Source organism: Octopus bimaculoides, chromosome 6 (genome assembly GCF_001194135.2).
Source record: "Octopus bimaculoides isolate UCB-OBI-ISO-001 chromosome 6, ASM119413v2, whole genome shotgun sequence".
Lineage (NCBI taxonomy): Eukaryota > Metazoa > Mollusca > Cephalopoda > Octopoda > Octopodidae > Octopus > Octopus bimaculoides.
Window position 1 is genome coordinate 1,106,616 of NC_068986.1, and position 16,048 is coordinate 1,122,663.

The 16,048-nt window shown below is 35.8% G+C and overlaps 1 protein-coding gene across 4 annotated transcripts in view; it reads right to left on the reverse strand.

Annotated features, from left to right (window-relative positions):
- Window positions 1-16,048, reverse strand: part of LOC106881512 (uveal autoantigen with coiled-coil domains and ankyrin repeats protein) — a 128,689-nt gene that overhangs the window by 9,374 nt on the left and 103,267 nt on the right. For all 4 annotated transcript variants that reach the window (XM_052968534.1, XM_052968532.1, XM_052968533.1 and 1 more), the window contains 8 exons: window positions 11,857-11,967; window positions 9,920-9,991; window positions 8,071-8,206; window positions 7,132-7,263; window positions 6,343-6,481; window positions 4,109-4,188; window positions 3,090-3,242; window positions 2,048-2,150 (listed from right to left, as the gene is read on the reverse strand). In XM_052968534.1, coding sequence (XP_052824494.1) covers window positions 2,048-2,150; window positions 3,090-3,242; window positions 4,109-4,188; window positions 6,343-6,481; window positions 7,132-7,263; window positions 8,071-8,206; window positions 9,920-9,991; window positions 11,857-11,967 — 926 coding nt within the window. The remainder of the gene's footprint in view (window positions 1-2,047; window positions 2,151-3,089; window positions 3,243-4,108; window positions 4,189-6,342; window positions 6,482-7,131; window positions 7,264-8,070; window positions 8,207-9,919; window positions 9,992-11,856; window positions 11,968-16,048) is intronic.

A 16,048-nucleotide genomic window follows, 5' to 3' on the forward strand; every position in this document is an offset into this window, starting at 1 on the left:
ATATATATATATATATATATATACATATATATATATATGATATTTCTGAAGTTGTCAACTCATGTAGAAGCATGTGGCATAGTTGTTAGAGTGCTGCACTCATGATCATAAGATTATGGTTTTGACTCCTGGACTGGGTGATGAGTTGTGTTCTTGAGCACAGATATATATATATATGTATGTATATCTCTACTACATATGTAGGAAATTCGTCTGTGTTTGTGGAGTTGTTAGTTAACTCCTACCTCATTTTATCGATTTTGATGAAACTTGACGCATGAGTAGAACTCGTCTGGAAACCTCATCACATACTCAGCTTGTTGAAAAAAATCGATAATAGGGCCCCTGGAAGGGATCCTTATATATATCCAAAGGAAATAACCCATTCATTTTCCTAAATCATTTGGTAAAAATGAAATTGAGTATGCTTATTTCTTAGTATTTGAACTGTTAGAGTTATTTTCGCAATTTATCCAGTACAACCCTTAAACAAGTAAATAGTATTTTCCTAAACAATAGCTCCACTTATTTCGGTTAGTGACTTATTCACGAATATACCAACACTAGTGCTCCTGAGGGTAATATTTTCTGGGAACGCACAAAAGCCCTTTTCAGAGTTATTTACTTTGAATTGTTATTGCCTCATACCTGATTAGCCTGTTATTACGTAACATGCTTCACGATTTTGGTATACATACCTTATTAATATTTCCTCCTAAGTTCTATATACTCTGGGAATGCATTAAAGCCCTTTTCGGGGCTACTTTTATCAGGTAACTAATTTCATGTTATTACATAACTGACTTCACAATTTAGGTATATTAAAATGTGTACACTAAATCTGCAACACTCTCTATACACAGCACCATACTTAAGGGAGAGAAAGTAAAAGAGAAAGTAAAACTGTTAACAGAGGAGGAAAAAGAATGATAATAACAATCCTCCGATGAGGCTCGTTACAGTTCTGTGAATAAAGAGTTTATTTAAAATTGGACAAAAAAAAAATCATTGGACAAAAAGACATTGGACCAAAAGATGTGGACAAAAATACATAGCACCCTTGGCTGGTAGCTTAATATATAGGCCCTTTGGTGATACAAGGCAAAAATTCACCTAGATAGGATTTGAACTCAGCACATAAGGAGCCAGAATAATTGGCAAAAATTTTAAAAATAACTTTAGTCATTTAGACAGTGTTGTCCTTTCCTCACCACATAAATATTTCTAATTAAATTTTTCAAGCTGACCACATTAAATATATCAACACAAATTTAATTATGGATATTATGGCTTTGTTTAAATTAATTATGTCTTCAGCCTGTCATTAGACTTCTTCAAACAGATAGAGTGGGCAGCACTATGAAGAATCATTGGAGAAGCTGAAATTATTAGTCTAAATATGCTACAGTAGAGGTTGTGGTGGTGGTGTTGTTGGTGGTAGTGGTGTTTTGTTGTTGGTAGTAGTTACTGTAGCAACTGGCTCAATCAGAGATGAGTGTTAAGCTGATATAACAATATAATGGGAATAGTTAAGATTGAATACAAATATTTATCAAAATTCTGATGAAAAAGCCAAGATGTATTCCTATATTTCATATTTATAAGTCAAAATGCTTATAGATATACAATATAAAATCTCATACCGTATATATGCCTTGAAAGGTTTAGTCAAGCTAATCAAACCCACTACTTATATTTTTAAGCCTGGTACTTATTCTATCAGTCTCTTTTACTGTGCTGCTAAGTTATAGGGGTGTAAACAAACCAGCACCACTTGTCAAGTAGTAGTGGGGGACAAACACAACACACACACACACACGTATCAAGAATGCCTCAAGTGGTTCATTTCTCTGGACAGAATTGTATGTTGTTCTGTTGCCACCAGCTATTTTGAAGGAAACCTTGTAGAAGACCAACAGTTAGATGGCTCAACTAGTACTTTGGCAATGGCAACAATTGTTGTATTTGTAAAAGTAGTAGTAGTAGTAATTGTTGTTGTTGTCATCATAATAGTAGTAGTAATGTACAATGACAAATTTTTACCTACCTTTTGCATTCAAAACCTCTCTTTTAAGTTGCAAAAGTACTTTTTCAAGTTTCTCAGTTGACTTTTTAACATTTTCAGACTCACTTTCCTTGGCTAGTGTATCCTGGTAAAGAGAATAACCATAACAACAACATTAATAGGTATTTTCTATTTTGGCGGTTGAATCTAATAGTTCTTATCGTTAGGAATTCTTGGTTTTCAAAGAAAACACAAGTGAACATTTTGGAGAGCTCTTATGATTCTCTATAGTTTCCAGAACAATATTGCATAGAAGCAATTATATAATATCTGGTGGTTGTGGCAGAATTATAAGTCATCTGAAAATTTTGGTAGCACGTAAATAGCACCCACTACACTCTCGGGGTGGTTGGCGTTAGGAAGAGCATCCAGCTGTAGAAACCCCGAAAAGATGAAAGGTAAAGGTGACCTTGGCAGAATTTATACTCAGAACGTAAAGACAGATGAAATGCTGCCAAGCTTTTATCCCATGTAAGGATTCTGCTAGCTCACCAGCTTAATAATAATCATGATGATGATGATGATGAGGAGGAGGAGGAGGAGGAGGAGGAGGAGGAGAAGAAGAAGAAGAAGAAGAAGAAGAAGAAGAAGAATGATAATGGTTTCAAATTTTGGCACAAAGCCAGCAATTTTGTAGGAGGGAGTAAGTCGATTGCATCGACCCCAGTACTCAACTGATACTTATTTTATCGACCCCCAAAAGAGTGAAAAGCAAAGTTGACCCCGGCAGAATTTGAACTTAGAATGCAAAGACAGATGAAATGCCACCAAGCATTTTGCCCTGCATGCTCATGATTCTACCATCTCACTGCTTTAGTAATAATAATAATGATGCTGCTGCTGATGATGATGTATTGAGGAAGCCAATGCTGTGAAGTTAGAGGTTTGCATTGTGACCAAGCAGTTTGGAATTTGAATTGAATTCCAAGGTATCTTGGATAAATATCTTCAACCATATAAACCTGGTTGCATGGTGATCTTAGGCAGGTTGATTTTAATAGGTTGGTTTTATATCTTGACTTACTTGTTTCAGTCTGTTGTTTTCTTCGATTAATATTTTCAATTTACAACTCTGAGCATAAATCTCTTCTTCAGTTGCTTTTGATTCCTGTGAATGGGAGTCTAGCAGTCTTAGATACTCTTCACGAGACTCTTTGATCTTATTACGAAGGTCATTCTGTTGGAAAAACATTGAGAAAGAATTCAAGATGAGAACTTACAAAAGAGTTGTACTCTCTCTCTCTCTCTCTCATTCTCTTTTTTATACACACTTATGCATAATCATCCATGTTTTGTAGAATCTTCATTTGACAGGTGACAGGTAAGGTGTGTTATTTTAGCTGATAAGAAATTTTGACTGATAGAAACTAGTAATCTGTTTGAGCTACCTTTTGGCTAGTTAAACATTGGATCTCTTAGATCCATTGGATCTCTGGGATACATTGGATCTCTTAGCAATCATAGGTAGTAATGGTAAAGTAGATTTATTTAGCATTCTCCCTCTCTTCTAAATAGTTGTTAAGATTACTCTTTTATCATCTGAAATTGACCTTTCATTATAGATTTCAACTTTGGGAACTAAAATGTCTTCAGGAATTAAATCTGGAGAGTGGAGCAAATGGAGAATGAAAATTGGTTTGTGATTTGCCTAAAAGTTGCCGATAAAGAGTAAGAAGGGAGATGTTCTTGGAGTGCAGCACACAGGGTCTGTTTGTCTATGCTTCAGACCTCCTCCTTCACAGGATATCTGTTACATGTGTCTTGACATCCAGCTAAAAGTTTTTGGTTATCTGACCACACAGAACAAACTTGTGACAATTGCACACACACACACACTGAGAGGGGAATATGTTGAATAAAATCATAATTAACTGATCCTCTTGTATTTTCTTTTACCCGAAGTCAGGAACTTTTCAGCACCCCATCGTATAGATACATGTTTTTGTGCTTCATTAAAAAAAATTATACTTGTAAAGTCAAATGAAAAATGAAAAAAAAAAAAAGGAAAACCAAAACAGAAAAGTTCATCTTGGGGTTACTTACCAATGGTGCCTCAGCTTCTGCTAGAGACTTTTCCAATTCTTTTAACTCATTTGTTAAGGCAATGTCCGTACGGCGGGTGACTGCAGGAAGATCAGAATATTATAGTGTAAAAATGTATTATGTGCAATGAAATTGATATTAAAATGTTTATATTCTATTTAGATAATTCATATCTGTAAGCATGCAACATCTGGATAAATAACTTTTTTTTAAAAAAAGAACACTAAAGATAAAGCCATAGAATATTGATATGGACATTGAATATTTAGCAGAAATTGTGGAGTATAATGTATCATTTTTGCAGAAATTATGTTCGTTTCCTTTTGCTTTGTGAATTAACTTATTGAATAATGTTGCTTGTGTATGAAGTGCAGTGCTTCATTGAAGTGAGACACAGTGCACTGAATGCAGAGGAGGTGTGAAGTTTGGGGAGAAAATGAAGCAAGCATACTCTGCTGAATGTGTAATGTTAGTAGGCATGAACAATATGATACAGATGAGCTCAGAGATTAAACTGGATAAAAGAAGAATCAGATGTAGTGTGCAAGAACAAAGATTACATTGGTATGCTTATGTGATGCATAGAGAAGATAACAAATGAATAAAGAAGTGTCAGGATATCCAAGTGGAAGGAAACTCTGGAAGAGGAAGACCAAGAAAGACTGGGCAGAAGTGGTACAAGCTGATATCAATATGTTGAACCTCACACATGAGATAATAAAATAATGGCAATCGATAACAAGACACTATGTTGTGAAGGATCCATCCAACTCATGTATGCATGAAAAAGTTGATGTAAAATTGATGATGATGAATATTTATGTCATTTAATGATTCTTTTAAGGTGGTGAGCTGGCAGAATCATTAGCACATCGTGCAAGATGCTTAGCAGTATTTAGTCTGTCTCTACATTCTGAGTTCAAATTCCACCGAGGTTGACTTTGCCTTTTATCTTTAGGGGTTGATAAAATAAGTACTAGTTGTGGGTATGTGCGTACTTTGAAAATATCTCACAGAGTGAAGACCATGCCTTGCATAGTTATGTGCTGTCCTTTGGCACGGCAAAGAACCGGTTCAGCCATCCTGCTAAGGATACAGTGAAGTCATGAGACTGCAGCATGACAGATTGTGAAGAGGTAGCAGAAGAGCTCAACTGAGCCAAAAAGTGCTTCTTTTATTGATGCTGAGCAGAGGAATTCTAGAAAAGATCAAATGGTTAGGATCACCAAGCTCTATCAAGAGAGAAACTGAAATGCATCCGTAGGGGTGGTGGCCATGGTTGTGTAACCAGCCAATGAAAGATTTACCATGAATCAAAGCTCCCAATTCAAATTCAGGTTAATGGAATTGGCTGGCAACAGAGTGTCCATGGGAATCGGCAAATATGAGAACATATTTTGGAGAACACCAAGAAACAATTGTATGGAGATCTCCTGCCTGTTTCCAGAATTGTAAGGGAAAGGCACTTGCATTTTGCAGGACATTGGTGGTCTGCTGGCAAATGAAGAGCTGGCAAATGACCTACAGCTATGGATGCCAAAGCACAGCTGTACTCAAGCAAGTTGTCTGAGCACAACATATGTAGATTATGTAGACCAACTCACCAGAGACATTGGATGCCTCCCTGAAGACTTCTCTCAACTAATACAGGATTGAGATGGGTGGTGTGTGCAGATTAAAAATGTCCAAGCAAGCTTGACCAGATGATGATGACAGAGAAACACCAACTTTACTATTGCAGTAAAAAATTCTATACATCTTTATTTGATGCTAGAAAGTGGACATTGTTATCATTAATTTCCTTTTCATATTGCTCTGAGTGAAAAATTTACTCATTTCAAGTATTCTGCAAGAACATATTTGGCCATAGGGAAATATTATCTTGCTTGAAAACAGGTGAAGGTTGGTGACAGAAAGGGCATCCAGCTGTAGAAAAATCTATCCCAATAAACTCTGCCTGACCTATGCAAGTATGGAAAAATGGACATTAAAATGATGATGGTGATGATATAAATACATTATGTATGCACTGATGTGTGTACATATGTATGAATGTACATACATATGTACACATTCACATACATACACATGCACATACATACACACACATACATACACATGCAGATAGACATACACATGCACATACATATTCACAAATATGTAATCCAGTAGTTTAAAAACTCACTCAGTGACAAATTTTCTTTTGTTTTTATATAAAGATAAACAATATTTACCAATAAATGTCTCTTTACTCTCATTAAAGATGTCAGTCTGCTGTTGGAAATGCTTCTCCATTTCTTCAAATGCTGGGGTCCTCTCTTCTATAACTGCATTCTTTTCCTTAACAGTTTCTTCTAACTTTGAGATAGCTTGCTGTAAGTAATGTAGAAGGATTACAGAAGAAGAAGAATAGAAATAAGAAAAAAAACATGATTTGCAACGGGGCTCAAATTAGATGTTGCGTGTGGAATAAGCTGTTGTTTAACACTAGGTCAACCCTGACTGAGCAGACTGATGACTAAAGGATTTCCAGTCTCGACCATCCTGTCACTCGTGTTCTCTTTTTCAGACATATCTCATCCTAGATGAGATATATATTATCCAATGTCACCTTCCTTTTTTATCTGTACACTCAGACCTCTGGCCTATGGACATGCTGTCTCCTTGTTCTACCTTTTCTTCTGCTACTTCACTGACCTCTGGTCTTTGGCATTAATGAACTTCAGACCACATTCACTCAGCTCCTCTAACTATTTGTTGATCTTCCTCTCATTACTCATATTGTATCTAACTCATGCCAAACACTAAGCACTACATTTACTCCTTCCTGTTTAGAACATTCAAGAATTCCTTTCATGGCTATATTTTCCCTGCATCCATTGACAAGTAAGTATTCAAGAGAAACAATAACCATGCTTATGTCATAAGTCTTGCAAAAGACTTATGCAAAAACTAGGAGTGCAGCCCCTTTCTTCACACCATATCATTAACAGCATTAAAAAAAAACAAAAAAAAAGACTCACTTGTGTTTCTTTAATCTTTTCTTTTTTCTGATCAATTAAAGCAGTGAATTTGGTTTTGTCAGATTCTATCTCCTCTTCCAAAGAACGTATTTTATTGTCAAGTTCCTGGATGGAATTTTTGAGACTCTCAGCCTAATTTCAATAAAATGATATATTGAATATTGATTTCATTTAACAAAACAAGGTTCAATTTTTCAAGAAAAACAATATATTCAGTTGAATTCATCTTAGTGTCATCATCATTATTTAACATTCACTTTTCCATGCTTGCAAAAGTCAGATGGAATTTATTGAGACAGATTTTCTATGGCCAACCCTCACCACATTTCCTTATGGCCAGATAGGTTTTCTCATGAAGACTGAAAATGAACAACGTTGCTTGTATGATGTTGCATATTATATGTATGTATATAATATATATATATATATATATATATATATATATATATATATATATGGAGGCGCAATGGCCCAGTGGTTAGGGCAGCAGACTCGTGGTTTCAATTCCCAGACCAGGCGTTGTGTGTGTTTATTGAGCGAAAACATCTAAAGCTCCATGAGGCTCCAGCCGGGGGTGGTGGCGATCCCTGTTGTACTCTTTCACCCAAACTTTCTCTCACTCTTTCTTCCTGTTTCTTGAGTAAAACTGTGATGGACTGGCGTCCTTAGAAATCATACTCTACCACTTTAGAAAAAGGAGAGACACATTGGATAACATGGTCTTAGATACATTAAATTTGAACAAAAAAATGCAATGGTCACATTTGGAACACCACTTATTATTTATCTACTCAGTCAGGGGCTGACCTGGAAATAAGCAGCCACTACAGCTGTGAAAGACAATTTCAGCCCCAAAAAGATTTTAACTTATTGGGAAAAGAAACATTGATTTAGCCATCCTTAAAACCATAAAAAAATTCTATGTTCTTTGATTCTCACCTGTTTGTCCTTTTCAGTGCATTGCTCTTTCATATTAGCAATTCTTTTTTTCATTTCTCCTGCATACTCCCTTTGATGAGCTTTAGTAATATCAATTTCAGTAGATATGTCTTTTTTCTCTTGTTGAATATCCTCTCTAAAGTCAAAAATAAAATAAGAAAATAAATCATCACATTGGCTCACTCAGACTCACAAGGCCCTCATCTCCCACTCATCTTTATCTTCCAAAGTATGTGACAGTTCTTTTTGGTGACATCCATTGTCATCTGTTAAGTGATCAACAAGTGTCTTCATGAGGTAGCCAATGCAATTTTAATAGAGGAAATTAAGAAAATTAGATAAATAGATATTATGGAAAAAATAATGTTTCTATTCATTCTTAATATGTTCTGGAAGATTCAAATGTGAATATCTGATTACTATTGTTTTTCACCACTGGAGACTGCCTTCTTCCATTAAGCAATGTGTGTCCATAACAAATGTGATTCACTGGTTCACTGATGTGAAGGGACTTCGTGACACAATGCTGTTTCATCATTGTATGTCTCCTCAGCTGAAGCTGTGAGGTGTTTTTCAGTGGCAAAAAAACAATAGCAATAAGATATCCATGTTCAAATCTGATTGAATGTATTAAGAGTGAATGGATACATTATTATTTGGATTCTTAGAGTTTTACATGCATCCCAAGAATTATCATCTATTTGGCTGATAGCTGCATACATCAGTAAGTAGTTTGTTTGCTGATTCCTATAAACAAGAGCTTATGATTTTGCGAGATAAATTAGTCCAGCTTTAACTGAGGAGACACATAATAAGATTGAAACACTGCTTGTGTCTTGAAGTCCCTTATACTGTTGAACTGGTGAATCATGTATTTTATGAGCACACATTACCTGATGAGAGGTGTTCTCCAGTTGCTAAAAACAACAGTAATCAGATATTCACATTTAAATCTGCCAGTATGTATTAAAAATGGCTGGATACATTAGAGAACTCAGCTTCATTCTAACAAAATCCACCTCTCCTCATCACTCTGCAACAACAGTAACAGATGCAGGTTATGCAGAGGATATTTCTCTCTTTTCAGACTCCATCTCAAACATCCATTTTTTACATAACATTGAAATGTTGTAGAAGATTTTTCTTTGTATGCCAATATCTTAAAAATTAGCTGCATCAGTTCTATTCAGGAGGATTCAATAAGCACAATCACATAAACATCTTTAAAATCTGTAGAATCCTTTGCATAAAATCACATCCAGAGAAAAGGGCATAGAAATTCGTCTCATGAAAACTTAAGCTGTTTTTGATGACCTGCGTGTCATCTAAAAGTCATCCTTACCTGATGATCTTAATAGCTTTTTCTGTGTTACGGTGGAATCAGTGCTTTTGTATGGGTCCATTAAATAGACAATCACCAAACACCATGAGGCAAAGCTTGACAGTACTTATACATGCATGTTGCAGACTGTTATAAATACTTTGTTGAAAAATCCTCACTTCAAATAAAGGATGTAAGGTAGTTCTCTAGCAATTAATGGTGTCTTTACATAGAGGCACTTGCATTTTGTAGGACATTGCAGGGTAGCTAAGCAAGAATTCATCAGTAATACACTCATATGAAACACAACAACACGTGTATAGATGAATTGGCTGTTCAGTACAAAGCTTCATCAATCATATCTGAATAGACAAGTGATGTTGCCCTGCTAATTTCCAAATATTATGCGGGATCAGTTGCTGTTTTTGTTATCAACAGTGGTGGCAGCAACACTGACAATAATGGCACTGATAATTTTAAAACAAAGTGCTTGAATTATTTAGAAAAGGAAGAAAGCAGTTAACTTACCGGAGTTGTTTTTCTTCTTCATATTTTTGGCCATACTTCTCAATTTGATGGTTGAGATGAGCAACAGTTAAGCTGAAAACATGTATATAACATAATATAATATAATATAATATATATATTGAGCAAGGACACAACGCGTCACCGAGAATCAAACCCACGACCTGTTGATCATGAGCCGAATGCCCTAACCACTAAGCCACGCACCTTCACTAATACCATGAAAAAAGCACTGGTGCTGGTGCCACATAAAAACCGCTGGTGCCATGTAAAAAGCACTGGTGATGGTGCCACATAAAAAGCAACCAGTACTGGTGTCATGTAAAAAGTACCCAGTACACTCAGTAAAATGTTTGACATAATGACATTCAGTTCTAGAAACCAAGTCAAAACAGACTATAGAACCTGATGTGGCTCCTGACGTTGCCAGCTCCTGTCAAACCATCCAACCCATGTGAGCATAGAAAACAGACATCAAATGATGATGATGATGATGACGATGTATGTGTGTGTGTATATATATATATATATTTCTTTTAGTTTTGATATACTAAAATTATACATACATATATATATATATATATATGTATGTATAATTTTAGTATATCAAAACTAAAAGAAATATACATTTATGGCAAGATACATGACACTTGGTGTCTAAGATAGATCATCTTCACACCAACTGGTGAAGTTGATGCAATTAATCTTCAGAGGTTAATTGGAAATGACGTAACAATTAATAATCCAGACAGTAAAGTTATTTTTAATATACAAATAAAACAGATAGCATATAAAAAAATGAAGAAATACAACCAGCGGTTTAGTGATACACTCGCTCATAAAAAAGTTACCATTAATTGAAAAGAAGGAAAAAGAAAAGAAATGCATTAAAAATATAGCAAGAATCAAATATTTCTTGAGAAAGATCATCATGACATTTTGACTAACAGAATAATAGAAAATAATAATAAAGGTTTAAAGCAACTAAAATAATTTTTATAAGCTTTTTTCCCTCTCTAAAAGATTATTCTTCTAGTTGCTGTTAAAGAAAACAGTTAATTGTTCACACAAACATACAAAATACGTAATTGATAAGGATCACAAAATATCTATCTGCCTGTCTGTCTATCTAAATACAGGGTGGGAGAGAGAGGATGGACGTTTTTGAAATGGCTATTATGGCACTTGGTGGAGGGACATACGTATAAAAGGTAGCATTTGATCTGCAGTGTCTTACCATTATTTTTCTTTTCAGATGAAGCCATGGTGCTGTGGATGATAGAGCGTCGTGTGTTTGCCTGAGCTTCGGTACTACTTAACCATTCACCAAAATCAGGTCGTTCTCACCCGTAACACAATCTTACATTGGGTGAATGCACTTCATACACAAGGTACACTAATGAATAGGAGACTGGCAGGGGTGCCATGAATGGTACAGACCTTGGAAAATGTGGAACATGTCAGACAAGCTTTGATACAGAATCCGAATCGCTCTGCTTGGAGGCATTCCACTGAACTTGGCATCAGTAACCGATCGGTAAGGTGTATTTTGCATGAAGACCTGCATTTCCAGCCATACAAATTGGTCATTGGGCAACAGTTGAAACCATGGGACTATGCACAGCGGCTTAACTTTGCATGTCAGATGGAAGCAATTTTTGAGGCAAATGACAACTTCATTTTGTTAATGAGTGATGAAGCTCGTTTTCATCGCAATGGCATGTTGATTAGATTGACCCCAGTACACAACTGGTACTTAACTTATCGACCCCGAAAGGATGAAAGGCAAAGTCGACCTCGGCGGAATTTGAACTCAGAACGTAAAGACAGATGAAATACCACGAAGCATTTTGCCTGATGTGCTAACGAGTCTGCCAGCTCGCCACATTATAAACATTACATTCTGCAAGAAAAGTAATTAAGATATTTAATAAACATACCTGTTGCTAGTTTTGGCTCTTTGGATTGCTTCTGCAACTTCTCTGTTTGTGTTTTCAAGATTACGTAAAGCTTCATTTTGTGCTTTATATTCATCTTGTTTACTTTTGTGTCTAAAGAAAAATATTAATAGAAATAAAAAAAAAAACAGTAGGGACTAATGAAAGCTGAACCCATGAATTCCAATTAAGAATTAAACTCTGGCTTAATTGCTTCATTAAAACTAAATCATTTCATTAAAACTATAATGTGCTCAGGGAAAAATTATAAATTTCCTGTTTACAATGCTATTCTAAATTTCAGGTTTAGTGACTGCTCAATATGTCATCTTTTAAACTATACTTCCTCAGGCAAGTATTTCTTTTCTGTATCACCAGCTAAATGTATGTGAAGACACATGGCTTAGTGGTTAAGCTGATAGGTAATAGGTTCGATTCTTGGAGCGTGTGATGCATCGTGTCCTTGAGCAGCAGGGCACTTCATAGCACACGGCTCCAGGTCATTCAGGCTAAAATATGAATACTAGCAATGCAGATGCAGCTCTCTCTCTCTCTCTCTCTCTCCAGGTGTCGTCTTCAGAACATTCTATTGAGTCAAGGGTTGGAGGACCAGAGGATGTCTGTGTCTGATCATGACTACATAGTAACCTAAAACAATAAGCAAAGAAATTATATATGTTGCAACATCCCAGCTGGGATAGCCATAAGTCTCCTCTATAGCATAACACCTGTTCCTGTCCATCTCAACACCTGGCAAAGAGCTACCTCCTGCAACACTGTGTTTTCACTCAGTCAAAGGACCTTGTATTGAAAGTGATTTGATAACCCCACAAGAGTGGGTGCCACAACAAAAGCACCCCAGTACACTCTGTAAAGTGGATGGCAGTGGGAAGGACATCAGGCTGTAGAAGCCATGCCAAAGCAGGCATTGGAGCTCATTGCAGCCCTCAAGCTCATTGGATCTTGTCAAACCATCCAACCCCTGTCACAATGGAAGACTGGAAGACAGATTTTAAATGATGATGAAGATATACATATTTACGCGCACACACACAATAATAGTTGTAATGAAGAATGAAAGATAAAGTACTAAAAATGGTGAAGTAGAGACTTCCTGACAAAATGTGTTGGTTTCAACTGGCTAAATAACACACACACACACTCTCTCTCTCATGTATATGCACACACACACATTGCTATTTATTTGAATGTTTTCTGCATAATCCCAAGTTAATCCCTTTAGAAAGGAATATATAGTGATCAGTATAATTCATTACCAAATGTGTATTTGTTGTTGCTCTTGTTGTTATTGTTGCTGAAATGTAACCTTGGTAATCTGACTCACCAGACCCAGGACATGGTAAACGAATTAATTGAATGACTAATCCGTCTTTACTATAGATCATGGAATTCTAAGAAATAAGATTTAACCCTTTAGCACTCAGATTATTCTGTCAAATGTAAAGCTTATTTATTCACATTATTTTGGATTAATCCAGCATTATCTTGAAGCTTTGAGATTTTGATGAGGTAACTGTTAATTTTTCAGAATGAGATTGTAGGATTGGTGTGGAAAACCAGATTTAGCCAGTTTGAACATAAAACAAGTAGAATAGTTTGGCTAGACATGGCTGGTTTAAATGCTAAAGACTTAAATCATGTCATTTTTAGCCCTTTAGCATTTAAACCAGTCATATCCAGCCAAAATATTCTACCTGTTTTATCTTCAAACTGGCCAGATCTGGCCTTTTACACCTACCTTACAGTGTCATTTTTAAGATAAACAATCACACCATCAAAATCTCAAACTCTGAAATAATGCACGATTAATTCAAATGATATGAATACTCAAGCATTGCATTTGACAGAGTAAGTTGAACACTAAGAGGGTTGGTCTAAAGATTTAATTGATGGAACAACTATACCACAGCTTGTTCATTGGCTCATTCCATTCAGCAAGAATAGGTTGGAGTGGGAATATTCTAGCTTGCTGCTTCCTAATCTTTTGTTAGTCCAGCAGCCTCCTTTGATATCGAATAGACCTGGTCAGCTTCTCACTTTAAATCTTCTATATTAGTATTCAAAACATTGACTGGTGAAGCTTTAATTTGAATTCCCAGTACTTACTGAAATCAGCTTTAGTACCACACCACAAGGAGTACTCTAATTCTAGGTTGGGAAACACTATTGCCCAAGGTGCCATACGGTGGGATTGAACCTCAGACCACATGGTTGCAAAACTAGCTTCTTAGCCATACACCTATGCCTGTAACATGTTAGTAAAGTCATTTTATTTATTTATAGTTTAATATTAGCAATGTCTTTTGCTGTACATCTGCATATTGATCACTGCACCATTTAAATATTGATTTATAACATTGGCACCAAGCCACAACTTTGTGGGAAGGGTGTAGACAAAGAACTGACTCCAGTCCTTGATGGGTTCTTTATTTCTATCAACTCCCCTCCACCCCCAGAAGGACATAAAACAAAGTTGACATTGGCTGGGTTAGTAAGCAAATGCTCCATCAATATCAGTTGCGGTAATTTCTTTACTGTAATTGTTCAGCATCATGCCACACATCAGTCTGTACATACCAGCCATGTTTGCTAGTTTCTGTGGATGGCTTTTGTACAGCATGCTTCATGAGAAGAGATTGTTATGTCTTGCTCAACACTCTGACATTTCACTGAAGATAGGAACAGTGTGAATGATTTCACATGATCTCCCAGTGCAGTGTCTCTTACTCTAGCTCTCACCGTCTCTCTTTTTCTTTCTCTGAGAGACAGAAAGAGAGAGAGAGAGAGAGAAAGACAGGGAGATAGAGAGAGAAAAAGAGGGAGAAAAGATATATATATATATGTATATATATATATGAATTTGTGTTGCAAGCTACTAAGAAGAACGGCAATAATGATGACAACAATATAGAGGGCTGAAGCACAGATGCGAAGCACATAGCCATGCATATGAACACGCATGCACACACACACGCATGCATACACACACACACATGCACGCACGCACAAACACATGCACATATAAGGATAGACATCATAGAAGAACAAAATGGACTAAGTAGAGCGGGAGTACATACAAGGATGAAAAGCATTACTGAAGAGGTCACAGATGTGTGATGAAAGATTTCTGGACAATGGACAGGAGTTAAAATAAGAAGAGTAATAAATGAGTAAAGAATGAATACATAGTGCATGTGTTTATTTTACGGAATAAAAATGACCATCCCAAAATACAATGTATATATATATATATATATATATATATATATATATATGCGAGTAAAAATAAATACAAAAAAGGTGGGTTTTTTTGTATGATTGTGTATAGAGGAATATATTATTTAGTTTAAAAGAGTTCCAGCACTGTCTGTTTTTTATGTTTTATTTATATTCCTGCAGAACCAATGTGGGGTATAGAATATGGAATATACAATATATAATATAAAATAAAATAAAATAAAAATGGATGGCACCATGAAAGAAAGTATTGAATGTAGATGAAATATTGAGTGTTCAATATAAAGGATCAAATATATAAATATATAAATATAAATATATAAAGGCGACTCGAGTTTCAGGGCTATTTCCCTTCGTCATGGCCGGTATGACAGGAGTTAATGGCTTGCAACCGTTTACTCAACAGGCAAGAATTGAACACCTATTTTGTATGTCTTAAACAATGTCTGACAAGATTCAACTTTCAAATATTTTAAAATTTTATTGATTAATTTTCTGAAGGTCTTGAATTGAAACAGCTGTAAGGGTTGTTTGTCAACTTTTCAATTAATAAATATATATAAACCATGGTTTATATAGTTACCTTGCAGTTGAGTATTAACTGTAATGTTCTACGTCCTTTGTATCAATTACTAACCAGTATTTTCATAGGATTTTGCTATCCCTGAATGAGGTTTGTAACCTTTATTTGTGTATTATGTATCATCATCATCATCATCATCATCGTTTAACGTCCGCTTTCCGTGCTAGCATGGGTTGGACGATTTGACTGAGGACTGGTGAAACCGGATGGCAACACCAGGCTCCAATCTAATTTGGCAGAGTTTCCACAGCTGGATGCCCTTCCTAACGCCAACCACTCAGAGAGTGTAGTGGGTGCTTTTATGTGTCACCCGCACGAAAACGGCCACGCTCGAAATGGTGTCTTTTATGTGCC